Here is an 18,461-nt window from a genome sequence, read left to right on the forward strand (position 1 = left end):
TCACCCCAGCTGCAGGTCAGGTGAGAGCAATTCCAGGAGAGCATCTTTTCCAGATGTGTGTAAAGGCAGCTGTAAAACACACCTGGAGAGACAGGAAAATGCTCTCAGCAGGAAAAGCCAGATCTAATTCATGCAATCCCTCTGGCATGGATGGTAGCTGAAAGATTAAAAAAAAAAAGTTAAAGAACGTTATAGGTCAGAAGACCTTTATATTGGGGTGAGGATGGAAAACTGAGGAATAAAGAAGTGGAGAGAGGAAGGAAGCCCCAGAGCAAGGAGAGTGTGCAGTCATGTTTGCCTGCAATCTTTGTTCTGTAGTTGCTTTTGGCTGGACCGAGTTTAAACTACTGAGAGCCACAAGAAAGGATAAGAAGAGTGAAGACTGAGAGCAATAACTGAGGGGAGGAATAGGGTTTTTTAAAGCTCTGGGATGCAGAGAAACAGAAACACGAGGGGGAAGCATGGCAGAACAGAATGATGCGCCCCATCAGGGACAAGGCGGGATCCAAACCAGCAGCGTGAGGGGGGCTCAGAGACCAAAGGCAGTGCCTGTGGCTCCCGTGGACCCCTCTCCCGCCCGTGGATCAATCCCAGGGGTCAATCCCGGGGGTCAATCCCGCAGACCGATCCCGCACAGGGAATCGCGGCGGGTCCGTCCGGGATCCCCGCCCGCTCCGCCAGGGGGCGCAGCGCGGCCCGGGACAAACCAAAGCCGCTGGGGGAGGGGGATACCATTGCTCTCCCCCTTCCCATCCCATAGGAATGAGCTCGCCCGGCTTCGAGCGCCACCAGCCGTGGAGCGGGAATGGGAATGGGAATGGGAGTGGGAATGGGAATGAGAATGGGAATGGGAGTGGGAATGGGAATGGGAATGGGAATAGGAATGGGGAGGGTGGGGGGACCGCTCCTGCGCCCCTCGGATGAGCGCGGGAAGGGAGCGGGACTGGGGTCGTGGCTGCCAAGCGGAGCCGGGGGCAGGGAGATGCCAGGAGTTATCCCGGGAGCAGGGAAAGCGGGAACAGCGGGGAACGGGCTCAGGAAAGGAGCGGCGTGTTCCAGGGCGGGGATAGGGACACAAAGGTGGGAGGGGACAGAGAAGCTGAAGTGCCGAGCCGGAAAGTTGTAGGTATAGCGGCTCGTTGGTCTAGGGGTATGATTCTCGCTTCGGGTGCGAGAGGTCCCGGGTTCAAATCCCGGACGAGCCCGCCAGTAAAGGGGCGTCTCAGCGCCCTTTACTTTTGCTGCCGCGGTCCCTCCCGCGTGTTTTGCGCCTCGGTACCGCCAACAGTGCCAGGAGAGTGAGACGCCGAGCAGCCCCCGCAGCTCCGCGCACCCCGCGCCGTGCGAAATGGGGAAGAGCAGAGGGAAGGCGGAGGAAATTCGGGGCAGCGGCGCCCGGTGCGAGACCAAGCACAGCGATCCGTCCCCGGTGAGTTGTTAACGCTTTGTCTTGCGCTAAAAGGGAGTCTCGTTGTAAATCCCGCTTGTGTCCCTTCGCTGTGCGCGGGAGACGCCGCGGGTGCTGCCAGAGGAGCGCAGCGGAGAACACGGGGAGGCATCGCCGGGTAAAATTGGGGGGAAAAGGAAAAAAAAAACAACGGGCTCGTCCGGGATTTGAACCCGGGACCTCTCGCACCCTAAGCGAGAATCATACCCCTAGACCAACGAGCCGCCATGAAGATAGGATTCTTTCCCTTCCACAGGACCACTCTGACGTTCCGCCCGCCCTTCATAGGATGACTCCGACATTCCCGTCCTGCTCTTCCCGATGCTCCGTGCTGCTGGAGGGGTAGTGGCTCTGCTCCCGCGGCTGCTACCTTGGCTCTTGCCTCTCTACAGCAACAGCGACTAAACTAATTTAGCTTATATTCCAAGAAGGTGAGGGGAAGGTGGGAAAAAGAATTGCTTTCATTTCATGGGCTTTTTTATACATCAAGGTTATCAAGAATACTCGTGACGCAAATTGTTCTGTAGCGCCAGTTCAGCACTGGAATAGCTTATCATTAGCATCCTTTTCCAGCATAAGTCTTCCTCAGAACACTTAGCCTTGCGTAGTGGGTGATCTAAACATTCTTCTTAATCAAATTATGGAAGAGTAAAATTGTGGAGGAGAAGACCAAGAAGGGATCTCATCAACACATAAAAATTTCTCAAAGGTGAGTTGTCAACAGGGTGTTGCCAGACTCACTCCAGTGGTGCCAATAGGACAAGGAGCAATGGCCATAAACTAAACCACAAGTTCCACCTCAACATGAAGAACTTCTTTGCATGGAGGGTGGCAGAGCACTGGAACAGCTGCCCAGGGAGAGCATGGAGACTCCCTCTCTGGAGGCATTCCAAACCCACCAGGAGACATTCCTGCATAACCCACTCCTGGCCTGGAGGTCGGACTGGATGGTCACCAGAGGTCCCTTCCAACATTAAGAATTCTGTGACTGTATGAAAAACAATTACCAAATTCTCCAAGGACCACATGCAACTACTGTGCTGCTGCCAGCTCTGAGTTTTGAAAGAACCACTGCATTTCTGTCTCACCAGAGTAAACATGAACGTGCCATTATCTGCCAGTCACAGTTTCTCCCAATTTACAGAAGAAAAAGCAGTGTTGTTATAGACACCCAATACTTTCTTGTACAAATAGAGCCTGTTTCTTTTCTTTCGCTCTCATGTTTTTCTCTTACTGATTCAAAATGATCCTGTTGGTTGGGAGTTTTTTTGTAGAAATGCATCTCTTTGCACACTAAGCAATGTCTACTGTGCAGTTCCTCTAGGAGTAACAGAGATGTAGGCTAAATAGAAAACAATCAAACCCATAAAAAAATTTAAAACAAGTCTGAATATATTTGCTCTCCTCCTAGAAGGTAATTGCCTTTTTTATTTTTGTTTTCACATCATAATCCTGCTTGCTGTCTTTGTCAAGCTACTAGAAACCTCTCCAAAACAGCAGGATAACAAAGGCCTGAATTTCTAACATAAACATCAACCGTGAAAAGAATTATTTAACCACTTTCCCAGCAACACACACTGGTTTAGACCTCCCTTTTGTGATAAGCATAAGCAAAAAAATACCCAAAAAAAGACACAAAAATGTTTTTCCTCCTCTTGTGAGATTGAATGTTGATGGTACTGTGTGTCAGAAATCTCAAAAACCAGCCAGGAGGCTGCTGTGGTCTGAGCAGTCCTGCCCTCTCCCTGCTGCTTCTCTGATCTGAGAGGGAATGGATTTGGCATGAAGAGAAGTAACAACTCCCCAGCTCTCCATATGCAGACAGAAGAGAATGAGTTTGTTGCCAGCTAAGTGAGCTGAATTTCTAAGAAATTCAGTGAATACTGGTATTACTGATAGGTAGAATTGCATATCTAGGAGGGAAAAGAACATCAGGAACTACACCTGTACTTGGATGTATTTACCTTCTCAGGGAGCTGGGTGTGGAGGTGTCAGGGAATTGTGTGGTACAACTTGCAGGCTCTTCCTTTAACAGGTTACTCTGAGAAGTGTTCCCAGTTCTTTATGACATAACCATGATAGTAACATGTCTTACCATACAAATGCAATACACATTCCTCGGGATAAATTAAGTTGTTCCTGTACCTCGGTTTCCTCTCTGGAAATAGAAGAGAATAATTTGATCATATCTATCTGGGTAAAGAATGTTCTGCTGCAACCAGAGCAGATACTATCCCAGATGTTTTCTGTATGGAACAGCTGTATTGCCACATAGCAAATGGGGCAGTTGTGGGGCTGTACCTGTGACATCATGGTCAGCTCTGTCAGGGAAGGCAGAGTGTAGGAATCCTCTGGTAAGGGACACAAGTGTGGCCAAGTTGGGCTAATGAGTACATAAAAAGGGAATGTGTAAGGTCTGTGGAGGACAGTAAATGTGAGAATAAGAAAAAGGCAATGTTAATAAAAAACAGCTTTAGGTTTACTATCTTGCAAAAATGACTGGAAAGATGAAGCTTGGCCTGTTCGGAGGACTGAACATTTTTAAACTGTGCAGTACTGAATGACTTGAAGGTAAACAGTGAACTCTGGATATTGATATTGCATATTGAGGTGCTTCCATGCTGGCAGAGCACTTCCAGTCACTGAGGAGAGCTGTAAGACAGTGGAATTTCCATGGAAAAGAAGAGTTCTGAGGAACTATTGAGGCAGAAAGGCTTGGGATGGGAAGGTTATCACTGTGTATGAGTTTCTGCTCCATTTGGAAAGCAGGGATATTGAAGAGTTTGATAAAGACTCACCTCTAAGGGAATTCAGTGGGACTAAATGAGGTACCAAGTGAACAAGGTGGTCATTCCCTGTGATACAAAGAGTTGCCTGTGTTGTTGATATTTATTGCCAGTTATTGCCCTGGATTTCTGGTAACCTGGCAAATGTGTACAATGGTTAGCTGAGGAACACACTCCAGATCTTCCCCATGGGGTGTAAATAATGAATGCTTAAGCTGATATGTTTTAAATCCCACAAGAACTGTAACCTGGCATTTGCATCAGAGCTGGAAAAAAAATCATCTGCCTGTGTTTTTGCAGGAGTTTGCTTTGTTGTGGCCCTCCTCAACATGGCACAGGGGAGCAGGGCTTTCCTGTGGCTTCTTTCACCTGCAGGTGTGATGAGGTGGCTGGAGAGCAGCAGAGAAACTGGTGGCAGAGGTGCCTGGGATCCACTGGCATCCGTGGAGCGCTGGGCAGGAGCAGAGCACACCACAGGCCTCTGAAGTCTCCGGGATGCAGTGAGCAATAGCCTTGTGATATGACTCAGCTTGTGCCACTTGTTTAAAATAGACAGCTTAAGGAAAGAAGAAACACTTAAAACGAGGTTCCCAAAAGCAAGGGGGGAGAAGGAAGGATGAAAGCGTGGTCTCAGGGTGTGTGTAACAGCAGGGAGCGCAGTCAGCAAGGCGAGGGAAATTCCAAGCAGGTATTTCCAGGCGAAAGGCAAAGGTGGTGCTGTGATTGGTGTAGCAGGAGAACTTCTGAAGGAGCCTGCACTTCCAGGCTGCACACACTGAAACAGGCTCCTGAAAACAAGAGGATCTCAGTGGACACAGCGGGAATCAGCCCTGTCCTTGCAGCAGTGCTCTCCCTCTTCACTTGGGATGAGCACTTGTTGGCCAGTGCCCCTGGGTGAAGTCAAGGCTTGCCAATGCCCCCAGAGGCTGGGGCACTAAAGCAGTGCTGCAGGAGCACGCTGTCCTTTCCCTCTGGAATACCAGGCTGAGTGATGCCCAGCAGGAGCCTCGTGTAGCTGGGAGTGCCTGGCACACCACGCTGTGCTGGAATCAGACCCTGCGGTCCCTGTGGGTCACAGCCACCCCACAGCTCCTCCAGGGGTCTTGGCTAAGGGATGCACAACTCCACTGGTGTGTGTGACTGCCTGTTGTTTCCAGATGGATTTAATGCAGCTGGGATGGTCAGTGCCTCCAAAGGCACTTGGATAAACTTTTGGCACAGCGGGTTAACTCTTGGGCAGCACCAGAGCCTGAGGCAGTCCTGTGAGGAGTGGCTGAGGGAGCACTGGGGGTGTTCAGCCTGGAGAAGAGGAGGCTCTGGGGTGACCTCATCATTCTCACAACTCCCTGAAAGGAGGTGGTGGCCAGGTGGGGTTTGGCTTCTTCTCCGAGGTAATAAATGGCAGCATAAGAGAAAATGGCCTCAAGCTGCACCATGGGAGGTTTGGGTTGGACATTAGAAGGAAGTTCTTCACAGAAAGGCTCGTTAAGCATTGGCTGCCCAGGGAGGCAGTGGAGTCCAGGTCCCTGGAGGTGTTTAAGAAAAGATTGGATGTGGCACTCAGTGCCATGGTCTGGTTGACAAGCTGGTGTTGGGTCACAGGTTGGACTCGATGATGTCAGAGCTCCTTTCCAGCTTCACTGACTCAGTGATCCAATGACCCAGCAATGCAATGATCCAGTGTTCCAGTTATCCAGCGATGCAATGATCCAGTGATCCAATTATCCAGCGATCCAATGGTCCAGCGATCCAATTATCCAGTGATCCAATTATCCAGCGATCCAATGGTCCAGTGATCCAATGGTCCAGTGATCCAATGATCCATTGATTCAGCGATCCAGCAATCCAATGATCCAGCGGTGCAATGATCCAGTAGATCCAACGACCCAGCGATCCAATGATCCATCGATCCAGTGACCCAGCGACCCAATGATCCAATGATCCATCGATCCAATGATCCAGAGACTTCCCGGGACTCACCGTCCGCAGCTCCCGCACCTCCACCCGCGGGGGGGCGCCAACACCGCACCCAGCTGGGCGGGGCGGGACTACACGTTCCCCGCGCTCATAGGCCATCTGAGCTTGAGTGACGGCTCCTGCGCCCAATCCCCGCGGGGCAGCGAGGCGGGTCGAGCAGCGCGCGGGGGGTGTGTGTGTGAGTGACAGCGGCGGAGGCCAATGGGCGCGCGGGGCAGGGGGTGGGGGGCGGGCCCACCGGCGGCCGGGGGCGGACAATGGGGGCGCCGCGGGGAGGAGGCGGCGGCGGCGGCTGGAAGATGGCGGCGGGCGGAGGCTCCGCGGGGCGGCCCGGCGCGGTGTGGGTGCTCATCGCCGCCGCCCTCGCCGCCGGTGAGTCAGGGCCGGAGGGGTGCAAGGCTGTCGGTGCGTGCCGGACTGCCGCTCCCGCCGTGGAGGGCGGCCCCGCGGGCAGAGCATGGTGCTGCCGCTCGCTGCCCGCCCGGCGCGGAGCCGGCTTGGCGGGGGATGAGGCCGCCCTCGCTCGCCAGGGGATGGGTCGCTGTGTTGGGATGGGAAGGGAAGGGTCGGTGTGCGGGGATGGGAAGGGAAGGGTCGGTTTGAGGGGATGGGAAGGGAAGGGTCGGTGTGTGGGGCTGGGAAGGGAAGGGTCGGTGTGAGGGGCTGGGAAGGGAAGGGTCGGTGTGAGGGGCTGGGAAGGGAAGGGTCGGTGTGAGGGGCTGGGAAGGGAAGGGTCGGTGTGAGGGGCTGGGAAGGGAAGGGTCGGTGTGAGGGGCTGGGAAGGGAAGGGTCGGTGTGAGGGGATGGGAAGGGAAGGGTCGGTGTGAGGGGATGGGAAGGGAAGGATCGGTGTGAGGGGATGGGAAGGGAAGGATGGGTGTGAGGGGATGGAAAGGGTCGGTTTGAGGGGGTGAGCCCCCGGTGAAGCTGGTGCGTGTGTCAGCGCTGGTTTCGCCGAATCCCGGAGTCTTGGATCGGGAAGGAGCTCTGGGATCGGTCATCTCTGCCGAGGTCAGGCACGGCGTGACCGGGCAATGGGCACGCTGGTTGTGGCGAATGACCTGGAAAAGGAGCTTTGGCTCGGTCATTGGTGAAATATTTGGGTGGAGGGGGGTTGTGCCAGGGGGATGATGCGCTTGTGGCTCGTGGAGGAGGAGAGTAGGGGCAGGACCGCGGAGCCACAGAGTGGGTCAGGCTGGAAGGGACCGCCCTGGGTCAGCTGGTGCCACTGCCCTGCTCCAGCAGGGTCATCCCGGAGCACATGGCACAGGTTTGCGCCCAGACGGTTCTGGAATATCTCCAGCGAGGGCATGCCAGGCCACGGAGCAGTGTAGATGGCAAAGGTAATGCTTGCCTCCACTGTGGCTCCTGTTCTTGGACAGCAAAGAGCTCCATGCATTAAAAGTAACACACATTTCCCATGCTGGCTCACTGTGTGTGCATGCTGGGCGTGGACAGTGATGGAATATCCAATACATATATATATCCAGGATATCCAGTGATGGATTTTTTTGGTTGGCAGTACTTGCTCAGAGGGTAAAAGTTTGCCAAGTATTTCAGTAGGAATCATTAAAGAAGCCTGGTGCCTCCTCAGTTCACATGCCTGGGAAACTTTGTGAAACTGGAAGTCCATCTGGAAAGAGGTTTAATAACATACTGTGCCGAGTGGTAGAAAATTTAAAACTTATTTCTTAGAGTCATAGAATGGTTTGAGTTGGAAGGAATCATCCAATTCCAACTCTCTTCCATGGACAGGGATGCCTCTCATTAGACCAAGTTGCTCACAGCCCTGTCCAGCCTGGCCTTGAACTTTCAGGAATGGGGCATCCCAACTTCTCTGGGCAACCTGTTCCAATGTCTTACCACCCTCACCCTCACAGCAAAGGACTTCCTCCTAATATCTAATTCCTGTTATTATTCCAATTCCTAAATCTATTTTCTAACAGCATTGTTTGGATTTGTTTAAGATTACTGCATTTTGCTATAAACATAGGTAGGGATTGCTAAGGCTTGCTGTGTACCTGCAGAGACAGCCTTGATATTTAGATTTAAGTAGGTGGGTATGTTTTAGACATAGCTTACAGTAAAACTACATTCTTTGAAAATAACTATGGAGACAAGAGAAGAAAGAAGCATATTTGCCCTGACCACAACAAAAGGAGCAGCTCCAGTAATGCTATGGGTAGCTGGGAGTAGTAGATTGTTGTATAAAATTTGAGGTATGTAACCAAATATAGTGTCTTAAAACCAAGCAAAGCTACAGAATACTCTCCTGGAAGAGACTCCCTAGGGTGGAGTTTGTCTAAAAGTGAGGTTGCAATTTAAAGGAAGAAACCAGTGGGTGTTAAAATCACTGTCTTGTCTGTGTTGAACTGCGTTTCTGTTCCCATTCCTACAACTGTTGATTGCCTTTTTAGATCAGAAGTTAATCCCACATGGGCTTCTTCTCTCCATGCTGCACATCCTTAATCCTCCTGTCTGCTTTTAAAAGCAAGGTTTACATCTTCTCCCAGGCACTCAGCAATAGGACAAGGGGGCATGATGGGCTCAAGCTCTGCCAGGGGAAATTGAAGTTGGAGAGCAGAAAAAACTTCTTTGCAGAGAGAGTGCTCAGGCATTGGAATGGGCTGCCCAGAGAGGAGGTGGATTCCCCATCCCTGGAGGTTTTTCAACTGAGCTTGGCCGTGGCACTGAGTGCCATGATCTGGTAAAGGGAGTGGAGTTGGACCAAGGGTTGGACTTGATGATCTCAGAGATCTTTTCCAACCCAATCCATTCTATGATTCAATGTCTTTGCAGATTTAAGCTTATTTTAAACTTAAAGTAAGTTTTAAGCTTATTTTCTTGTGTGCCCCTGCATGCTTGTGTTGGGAGTTCATCTTGCTTGTTTACAGTCAGTCATTTGAAAATTTAATTACTCCATTGACTTTTATGAATGAAGGATCATTATCAAATGGGCATTTGGATCATAAGCAGTTAATCTAGGTATAATCTCTTCTGTGCATGGGTGAGTCTTGGACAATCAGTCAAGAGTATCCAGACAGTGGATTATTTTGCCATCCTGCATTTGTGACCCATGTGAGTGTCACTTAAAGTGGTATCCTGTCTGCTTGACATGAGAGTGGTGCCTGATTCCTTCTGAAAGTCTCAGAGAATGTCTATGCCATTACTGGAAAGAGTAATAATGATATTTCTACTATTCTTCTTTATACTAACACAGCCTGATTTGCTTTTATTTTTTCCTAGTATCCCTTTTATACACCCATACAAGTGCACATGGGCACATACACAGGGGTCAGTAGCAAGCAGAGAGGAGTATTGAGGTGTTATACAGCTCAGGTGCCTGTTACTGCTGTGAGGTTCTCTGTCCATTTCAGTTGCTGCTTGAAATGTTTGCTGAAAATAACAGTGTAAGTCAGGGTTGCAATGCTCACTTTGTGTTTGTGCCGGGTTCAGTCACAATTCCTGTGTATTCACCCTGTCAGAAGATGTTGGTTCTTTAAAGCTGAGCCCACTGATGCTGCAGGTAGGAAAACTTCCTTGCCTACAGGGCTCAGCATGTCCTGCAGAGGGAAAAGGTGGATAAACTCTTCTCTCTGCTGATTGGGTTGAGGGTGGGCCTGATGCTCAGCCCATCTCACCTTGTTTGCAGCAGCAAGAAGTTCTTGAATTTGCTCAAAGGTCTGTACCTCAATATTTTGGTGATAAAATGTGGTCAAATGTCTGGTTTGTTCTTGTCCTCAGCCTCTCTGTAAGTAACAGCACTCACGGCTCTTTAGCTTGTTACCTGAATTGCAGTTGACTGAGTTTAGCAACAATTCCACTGCCTGTTTGTGGGCTTGCCTTGTCCTGACTGATAATAGATGGTGAATGTCTTCTGTTCCATGTCGGCCTAGAGGGAAGACCAAAAAAGTGAAATCTGGTTTTACAGAGCAGATGTCTTGTCCTGTTTGCCTTGAAAGATTTTAATCTGAGTGGTTTCTAAGGAATTACTATTCTGCTAGAGAAGTACCATGTAGACCATCAGAAGGCCATCTATCTAAAGCTTATTATTGGCACCCAAGTGTATGATATGATGTGATGTGGTTTGATCATGTATGGCTCACATGGATCTTTCTGCCACCTAGGTAAATTAACAAAATAAACATCCTTGTGTACAAAAAAGTGGCTTTTTGAACTATGGAAACTAACTCAGGATATCCTCAGAATACACCAGAAAGCTCTACATTTATATCCTTATGTATGGCATGTTTCCTTTTTTGGTGTGTGTGGTTTGTTTATCTTGGTTCCTTTGCTGACCTGGGTTAGAACCCCACAAGCAGCGATTAACACAATAGAGAAAATGTGAATGTCTTGTGCAAGAGGAAGCTGTGGCAGGGGAGGACAGGGAGTTCTGAAGTGGCTTTGCTGCTGGGGAAGAGGCTGGGGGAACTGTAACTGCGGCGATTTACTGTTACCTCATTTCAGCAGTCATTTAGAAGAGTGAGTGTTTGCTCAGGCTGGGGTTTAACAGTAAACTGTACTCACAGCACAAAAGATATGCAAATGCATCTTAAGGCAGGGTTGCAATCAGTATTTTTTGCGGTCTGAGCTGGTGGAAAGATGATCCTTCTGTCAGGTGATTTCACAGTTCCACTGATTGGTTTCTTCTTCCCCCATCTCTTTTAGCTTTAAAGTGGCAGGACCATTTTGTTATTTGTCCTGAATAAGCTTTTTTTTTTTAATTGAAGATGTATATGTCAGGTAATTGTGTTGGTACTTTTCTGGCTGGGATAGAGTTAATTTTCTTCATAGTAGCTTGTATGGTGCTACCTTTGATTGTGATAAAAAGTCTTGATAACAGTGTTTTATGTTGGTTACTTGTTTTACATTGGCTTGCACAGCCCCAAGGCGTTTTCTGTTTGCCATCCTTCCCCTACAGCGAGTGGGCTGGGAGTGCATGAGCGTTTGGGAGGGGACACAGCCAGTCATGGCCACAGCTCATCATGCTCAGCCGTAGAAGCTAGGGACGGAAGGAAGGGGAGCTGTTTGAAGTTACAGCATTCATCCTCCCTGTTGAAGGATGGTGGCCTGCTGGAGCCCTGCTCTCCTGGAGATGGCTGACCACCTGCCTGCCCTTGGGAAGCAGTGGGTGATGGCTTGTGCTCTCCCTGTTTAACTGTGTCTCAATCCCTGAGTTCTCTCACGTTCAGTTCTCTCACGTTCACACTTGCAATTCTCTCCTGCTGTGGGGAGGGCGCAGGCAGCTGTGTGGGGCTGAGCTCCTGGGGGGTCAGCACACAGTCCTTCTGCATTGTTCCATTTTGCTGCTGTGCCTTTCAGCTCCTGCATGGAGAGCAGAAAAAACTTCTTTGCAGAGAGAGTGCTCAGGCATTGGAATGGGCTGCCCAGAGAGGGGGTGGATTCCCCATCCCTGGAGGTTTTTCAACTGAGATTGGCCGTGGCCCTGAGTGCCATGATCTGGAAAAGGGACTGGAGTTGGACCAAGGGTTGGACTGGATGATCTCGGAGGTCTTTTCCAACCCAGTCCATTCTATGATTTGATTCTATGATTTTTATTTAGCTGCTGAGTTAGCACTTCCCAGTTGGTGCTGGTGCTTGGTCTCGCCTTAAAGTGCATAAGGGCAATAGGAAGGTTGGTAGTTTTCTTGAACTCTCTTTCTTCCAACCCTGCAGAAAATGATGCTTTTTAGTGCATTTACATGCTTTGCATGCATGATGTTAAGGGGCATTAAGAGAACGTGCCCTTAAACATTGGTTTCACCCTATATTCAGTGTTTAAAATCAGACTGAGATCCTGATCCTTAAGGGAACGTTAAACTCTGGACAGTGTGGCACTTTCACTTCATGAGATGGAGGTAAATCAGGGCAGGTGGGTGAAATGCCCAGTGTTGGAGGTGTTTTCAGCTGGCTGCAAGCCACCTGTTATTCAGTAACTAATTTTTGTAATGTGTGCAAGTGAATGATGGTGAACAAGGCCTCCTCTTGGTAATAAATTTTCTAAGGCTCTGTGTACAGCAGGATTTTTGAAGTCTGACTGGTTACTGTGTCTTGAAGTTTTCAGATCAAGGTCTTATAGGACCTTGCTGGATGCTCTGGGAGTGGAAGATGTTGAGATGATGGGTGCATGGAGAGTCAGCACAGATGGGTGCCCCTGAGTCAGCACAGGTGTGGATGAAGGCACGGCTCTAGTCCAAGGCACTGCTCTAGTCCAAGGGATGGCCCCAGAAAGGTCCACACGTGTGTAAACTGGGGAAGTGATGCAGAGTATGCTACAAGGGAGGCCATAAATACTTCCCAAAAGAGAAGCATTCCTGGGAAGAAGAAGCTGAAGCAGCTCCTACTGGATGTTTCCTAACCCTGCTCAGTGGTTGTACAAACACAGTATACATAGACTGGGCTGGGTGTTGGTCTGGTCTAAAAGAACACAATGGGAAAAGGACTGTTTTGAACATGGGTTAGTTCCCAATCAGATTCATCTCATTATGTGTGCATGTGAGCTGTTTGAATTGGCACCACCACTGACAAATTCTTGTGAAACAATGCTTTGGAATTTGTAGCATGGGCTTTTCCTTGTAGTTCTGTGGTTGTGCTGCTGCAGGTCAGAGCTGGTTACGAGTTTCCTGGGCAATGAAGGTATCAGGTAGATGCAAGACTGCTGTGAGTGAGGTGCCAGACCTGGCTGCAGGTGTACAGCAATCCACGTGTCAGTAAGGAATCTGCTCCTCCAAGGGCTTTGGATTTGCCTGGACTGCTGAAGTGAGTCTCTGGTCACTCCAGAGCAGGTTGGCTGTGTGACCAAATACCCTATTAGCTGAGGAGGGCGGTCACTTGGATGACTTAATTTCATCTGTCTCTAGTTCCTTGCTCTGTTGAGTGATAGGACTGTGTTTAACAGGTTTTGAGTCACTGGGTGCACAGCAATAAACCCCCTGTGCTCACCTTTCAGGCTGGAAATACAATACTTGGAAAGAGATGGGCATGATGCTGGTTCACGAATGATGGCAAAGTGGGAGTGACTGGTAATGAAATGCTGCTGATTCCTTGGATGGTTCTAAGTGTGTTTTCTGCAAATGTTTCTTGGTGTGTAAAGATACGTTGACACTGAGTTGGCTACAGTTTTGTGGATTGATTATTGTAGAAGGGAAAAGAAGGGCAGATTCTCATGTCTGTTTGTTATGTGGCCTTTTGCACTGTATCTCGTTGTGAAATTTGTGTATCCACATCCTAAGTTCTACTGCCTAGTTTGTTTGGGGAATTGGTGGTTTCCACGCTGCTAATGATAGATTCTGTCAAAAAGATGCTCCTTGCCAGCAGCAGTTGGCAACATGATTGGTATTTTTAACACAGTTTCACTTGAAATAGTATTAATAACAAAAAAAAAAGTCTAGAGGGAAACTTTCCTTATAGTCCATCACATGTCCATCTCTACTGTCCACTCCCTGGGGTTTGGGCTTTGATTTTCTTTGGTTGGTTTTTTTTTGTCTATGGTTCTGATCCATAATAGTCTGGTTTCTTTAGCAGTTGTTGTGACAGTTTGAATGGATTGCTCTAGTAACAGGAAGTATTTGTGATGGTGGGATGCTTTTTTCAGTCTCTCTGCCATGTGCTGAGCATGCCTACCCAGTGTCTTGCAGTTCTTTAGTCAAGCAAGCTCCATGATACCCTAATTGTGGGAAAAACCTGGTGTATTTCAAGAAGGATCTTCTCATATGTACTCTATCTTCTTGTCTGTGTAGCAGTGCAATGTGAATTCCTGTTTTCCTGGCTCTTTCCTTGTGCCCAGGAAGTAATGTGCTGTGTTTGTGAGAGGTTGGGTTAGTACTGCAAGGTTAGAGGTACAACAGCTGCCATCAGCTGTTCCAGTTGCCTTTTGCACTTTGAACAGCTTTACTTCACTTGCCCTTTTGTGTTTCTCAATCCTTTGGTTTGGCTTTGTCAACAAGAACTTCATGCTTGAATTTGAACACTTGTAAACTTCCTTGGTCATGGATGGAAAACCACTTAAGGGCTGTTGAATTGGAAAAATGGAATGTGTGCTTTGGAAAGTACCTGAGATGTTGATTGCTGTCCAAGTCTTCCAGCATGGACAGGGAAGTATTGCTTTGTGATCCTGGGAAAAGTTACTGGAATAAGGTTGGAACTTACTTGCCTCAAGACTAAGCAAACATCTGCCCAAGTCTGACATATAATTGATGCTGTAATTGGAGCTATAATGCTTACCTGTTCATAGATCTCAGCACCTTTACAAGCATCTCAGCTTTATGAGAAAAGAAATTGATGCAATAGTGAAATTATTTCCTCAGGATCAAACAAGAAATCTGTGGCCTGGCTGGCAAGGGAGCTCAGGCATTCTGTGCTGTTTCTTAGGCTTGTTCTTTGTTTCTGATTAAAGCATCGGCTTTGAAAATAAATCTCAGCAGAGGTTCTTCTGCTGCCCCTTGGCAGAACAGTGAGCAGCTCTGTGTTGTGTGGAGGAGGCCACTTGAAAAACTAACTCTGCAGTGTGGGAGCAGAAAGTGGTGCCCAGGTTTGGTGACTCTGAAGACTTGTCTTTAGTTTCTGTCAAAGTAGGTGCATGGAGATATGCAGGGCTGAGGTACGTGGATGTTATTGGCTGTTTGACAGCTCTGCCACAGCCTACTTAAGGCTTCTCAATGAAACTGTTTTCCTTTCAGTTGGAGTGACAAAATGCTATTTTTTCCCTCATGGTTGAGTCAGGCGGAGCTCGGATGAGTGTGTAAAACAGCCAAGAGAAAGCAAATGTTGTGTTAGCAGATGCTCTTCTGAGCTTGTCTCTGCTCTAGGGTTGAACATTCCCAGCAGCAAGGCACCAGGAGGTGTTTGTGGTGTAGGTGTCCATGGTATAGGTGTCAGCAGCTTTTCTCCCTGTTTCCTGGAGCTGCAGGATCAGCTGTGTTACTGCAGGCAGGAAGCTCTTCCCTTCAGCAGCCTGAACTCCTTGGCGAGATTGGCAGCCTGGGGAGCTGTGGTGGCAGCAGCAAAAAGCTGTTCCGGTGAATTGCCATTTGAGAGTGAAACTAAACTGTTCCTTTGAGGCATTGGAATGTGGGTTTATTTGCTTTGAAACTTGGATGTCAGGGTTGGTTGGCATGGCTTTGTCTAGTCATCATTTCTATGGCTGCTGCTTCTGTGTGTCCTGTGTAAATGTAGGGAGTGCAGACAGCGAGGTGTTGGTGGGCAGGGGGGCTGCAGGGGCAGCCTTCATGAGGAGGGGCTGGGGCTGCCTCTGCCTGACACATCCAGTGGCCTGGGCCCACCCCAGAGCACAGCTGGGCCCTGCAGCCACACCGGTGGCAGTTCTGCAGTAATGTTTAGGAAAGGCAGGAGGGCTCTGCAGAGGGATCTGGGTAGACTTGAGAGATGGGCTGATTCCAATGGGATGAAGTTCAACAAGGCCAAGTGCAGGTCCTGCCCTTTGGCCACCCCAACCCCTGCAACACTCCAGGCTGGGGACAGAGTGGCTGGAGAGCAGCCAGGCAGAAAGGGACCTGGGGGGACTGAGTGACAGGAAACTCAACAGGAGCCAACAGTGTGCCCAGGTGGCCAAGAAGGCCAAGGGGATCCTGGCCTGGATCCAAACTAGCGTGGCCAGTAGGCCCAGGGCAGTGACTCTTCCCCTGGACTCTGCCTTGGGGAGGCCACACCTTGAGTGTTGTGTTCAGTTCTGGGCCCCTCAGTTCAGGAAAGAGATTGAGGGGCTGGAGCGGGGCCAGAGAAGAGCAACAAGGCTGGAGAAGGGACTGGAGCACAAGTGCTGTGGGGAGAGGCTGAGGGACCTGGGGGTGTTTAGCCTGGAGAAGAGGAGGCTCAGAGGTGACCTCAGCACTGTCTAGAACTCCCTGAAGGGAAGTTCTGGCCAGGTGGGGGTTGGTCTCTTCTCCCAGGCACTCAGCAATAGGACAAGGGGGCACGATGGGCTCAAGCTCTGCCAGGGGAAATTGAAGTTGGAGATCAGAAAAAACTTCTTTGCAGATAGAGTGCTCAGGCATTGGAATGGGCTGCCCAGAGAGGGGGTGGATTCCCCATCCCTGGAGGTTTTTCAGCTGAGCTTGGCCGTGGCACTGAGTGCCATGATCTGGTAAAGGGACTGGAGTTGGACCGAGGGTTGGACTTGGTGATCTCAGAGGTCTTTTCCAACCCAATCCATTCTATGATTCTGTGATTCTAAGGAAGGACAAAGCACCCAAAGCACCACGTGGGCGGGGAGGAGTGAGGGGAGAAGTGTTAGGAGCAGCATTGCAAACCCCAAGGTGAGAGAAGGAGGAGCAGAGAATGTGCTTCAGGTGCTGGGGCAGAGATTCCCATGCAGCCCCTGGAAGATCTGGGAGACCAGAGTGTATTAGGTGTTCCACAGCAGCACATGGAGAGGACTCTGATGGAGCAGATACCCCCACTGCAGCCCATGGATGACCCCAGGGTGGTGCAGCTTTTCCTGAAGGACTTCAGGCTCATGGGAAGAACCTGTGATGAACAGGGAAAGGTGTGAGGACCAAGGAGCTGTTATGAACTGACCACAACCCTCCAGCTATCTCTGCCTGCCTGGGAGTGGGAAGGATGTAGAGGAGCTGGAAATGAAGGAATTAAGTTGAACTGGGGGGAAAAAAAAAGTAAGGGAAAAGTATTTTAGTTTTTTTGTCTTTGTTTCACACCATCAAACTCTATTTGAATTGGCAATAAAGTAAAACAATTTTCCTAAAGTCAAGTGTGTTTGGCCTGGGACAGTAATTGGTAGGTGATCTGCCTGTCCTTATCTTTACCCATGAGCATTTTCATCCTGTTTTCTCCCCTTGTCTTTGAGAAGGGATAGTGAGAAAGTGGCTGAATGGCCATTTGACAGCCAGCCAAGGTCAGCCCACCACAACGACATGCAAGAACATATATGTAGAAATGTACATGTATATATGCATTTTTATATCTACACACTTAGTAAGACCTCAAAGCAACTAACACAATGTTGGATTTCTGGTATGGAGATGGTCAGACGTACGTGGCTCCTTAATACTTGTGTGTTGTCCTTGTGAAGGACAGCATGGGTTGCTCCTGGGTGGAATTGCTGGCGTGGATTTTGCTTCTATGTTAGGGCTAAATGATGTCGATGAATTCTTTGTATGGAAATTCTGTCCAACATCTGGATGCTTTAACAGATCTTGTGGAGTTTCAGGGGAACAATTTTGACATGTCTCCTCCTGTCCTTTGAGACATGAAAGCTGGGATTTCTACACCAGGTGTTTTATCCACAGTGAGGAAATGATGGCCTGCGGGGACATAAGTGCCTGTAATTGCAGCCAGGGACTGTAACTTCGTGCTGGATTTCTGAGATGGTTTCTGAGATGCTGATTGTACAGGGAAACTATGCTCTGTGGGAGAAATAACTAAATGTCACACAAGGATAGTTGAGAGTTCTGTCAACAGTAGATGTTTCACAAGACACTTGACATTAAGTAAAAGTATTTCTTAATGAGAGCAATTTCACAACTGTGTATTGCTTTTTGTGACCTGTGACCCTTAGTCATTACAAAGTCCCACATCCTCTTTTCTGATGAAACTTCTGGGCTGATAGTGAACATATCGATACACTGAATTGTCTGTCATTTTGTCAAGGCCTTTAAATGTGAACTGCTCAAGACTCTCTTGTAATACATTCCTTTCCGTTAGTGCATTCCTTTCCATTTTTTTGACCTGTGACTCTGTCATCAGCCTGTTACCTGTAACAGCCTGTCTGAATATTTTCAGCTTTATTTCATCAGACATTTTCATTATTTCCTGATCTTTCATCCTTAAGAGACTTCATTTATGAATTGTATACATGACTGTATGACCAAGTGTCTTTAGGTAAACAAAGCAAGTTGCTTGTATTAATTAATAAACTGATGACTAGCCATTTCAAGAGGAGGGGAGTGTAACACTTTTCTCCATGTGGGATGGGAACTGTAGCAGCCATAACCATCCAATATTTAGGGATCTGATAAAAGTTTCTGTGTGGGTGGAGTTTGTGCTGGTGGAATTAAGATGCCTGTGCTTACAGTGTTGGCTGTTCCCATTCTTGGTTTGTTACGACTCCTAGTGATCAAGTGGAGTTGAATCCAGAACTGAGTTTGTTTTGGTGTGTTCATAGCCTTAATTAATGGAATGTTTTCATTGGATCCAAGATCTCAGTGGTCTACAAAGAAATTTTAATTAACTGTGTGGTAATTTGTGTAGAACTTCAGTGCATGGAAGGGTTTGTT

General features: G+C 48.7%; 1 protein-coding gene and 2 non-coding genes across 5 annotated transcripts in view; 2 read left to right on the forward strand and 1 right to left on the reverse strand.

Annotated features, from left to right (window-relative positions):
- Positions 1-1,133: 1,133 nt before the first annotated feature.
- On the forward strand, positions 1,134-1,205 carry TRNAP-CGG (transfer RNA proline (anticodon CGG)). The gene has a single exon. It is a non-coding gene; the product is annotated as a tRNA-Pro (tRNA).
- A 394-nt stretch (positions 1,206-1,599) lies between these two features.
- On the reverse strand, positions 1,600-1,671 carry TRNAP-AGG (transfer RNA proline (anticodon AGG)). Its single transcript has one exon. It is a non-coding gene; the product is annotated as a tRNA-Pro (tRNA).
- Positions 1,672-6,454: 4,783 nt separating this feature from the next.
- MPZL1 (myelin protein zero like 1) overlaps positions 6,455-18,461 on the forward strand; it is a 44,620-nt gene continuing 32,613 nt past the window's right edge. For 2 of the 3 annotated variants that reach the window (XM_071564055.1, XM_071564069.1), the window contains exon 1: positions 6,455-6,582. In XM_071564055.1, coding sequence (XP_071420156.1) covers positions 6,468-6,582 — 115 coding nt within the window. In that variant the 5' untranslated portion in view covers positions 6,455-6,467. The remainder of the gene's footprint in view (positions 6,583-18,461) is intronic. The other variant, XM_071564062.1, reaches the window with a different exon arrangement.

This window comes from Pithys albifrons, chromosome 1, assembly GCF_047495875.1.
Source record: "Pithys albifrons albifrons isolate INPA30051 chromosome 1, PitAlb_v1, whole genome shotgun sequence".
Classification (NCBI taxonomy): Eukaryota; Metazoa; Chordata; class Aves; order Passeriformes; family Thamnophilidae; genus Pithys; species Pithys albifrons.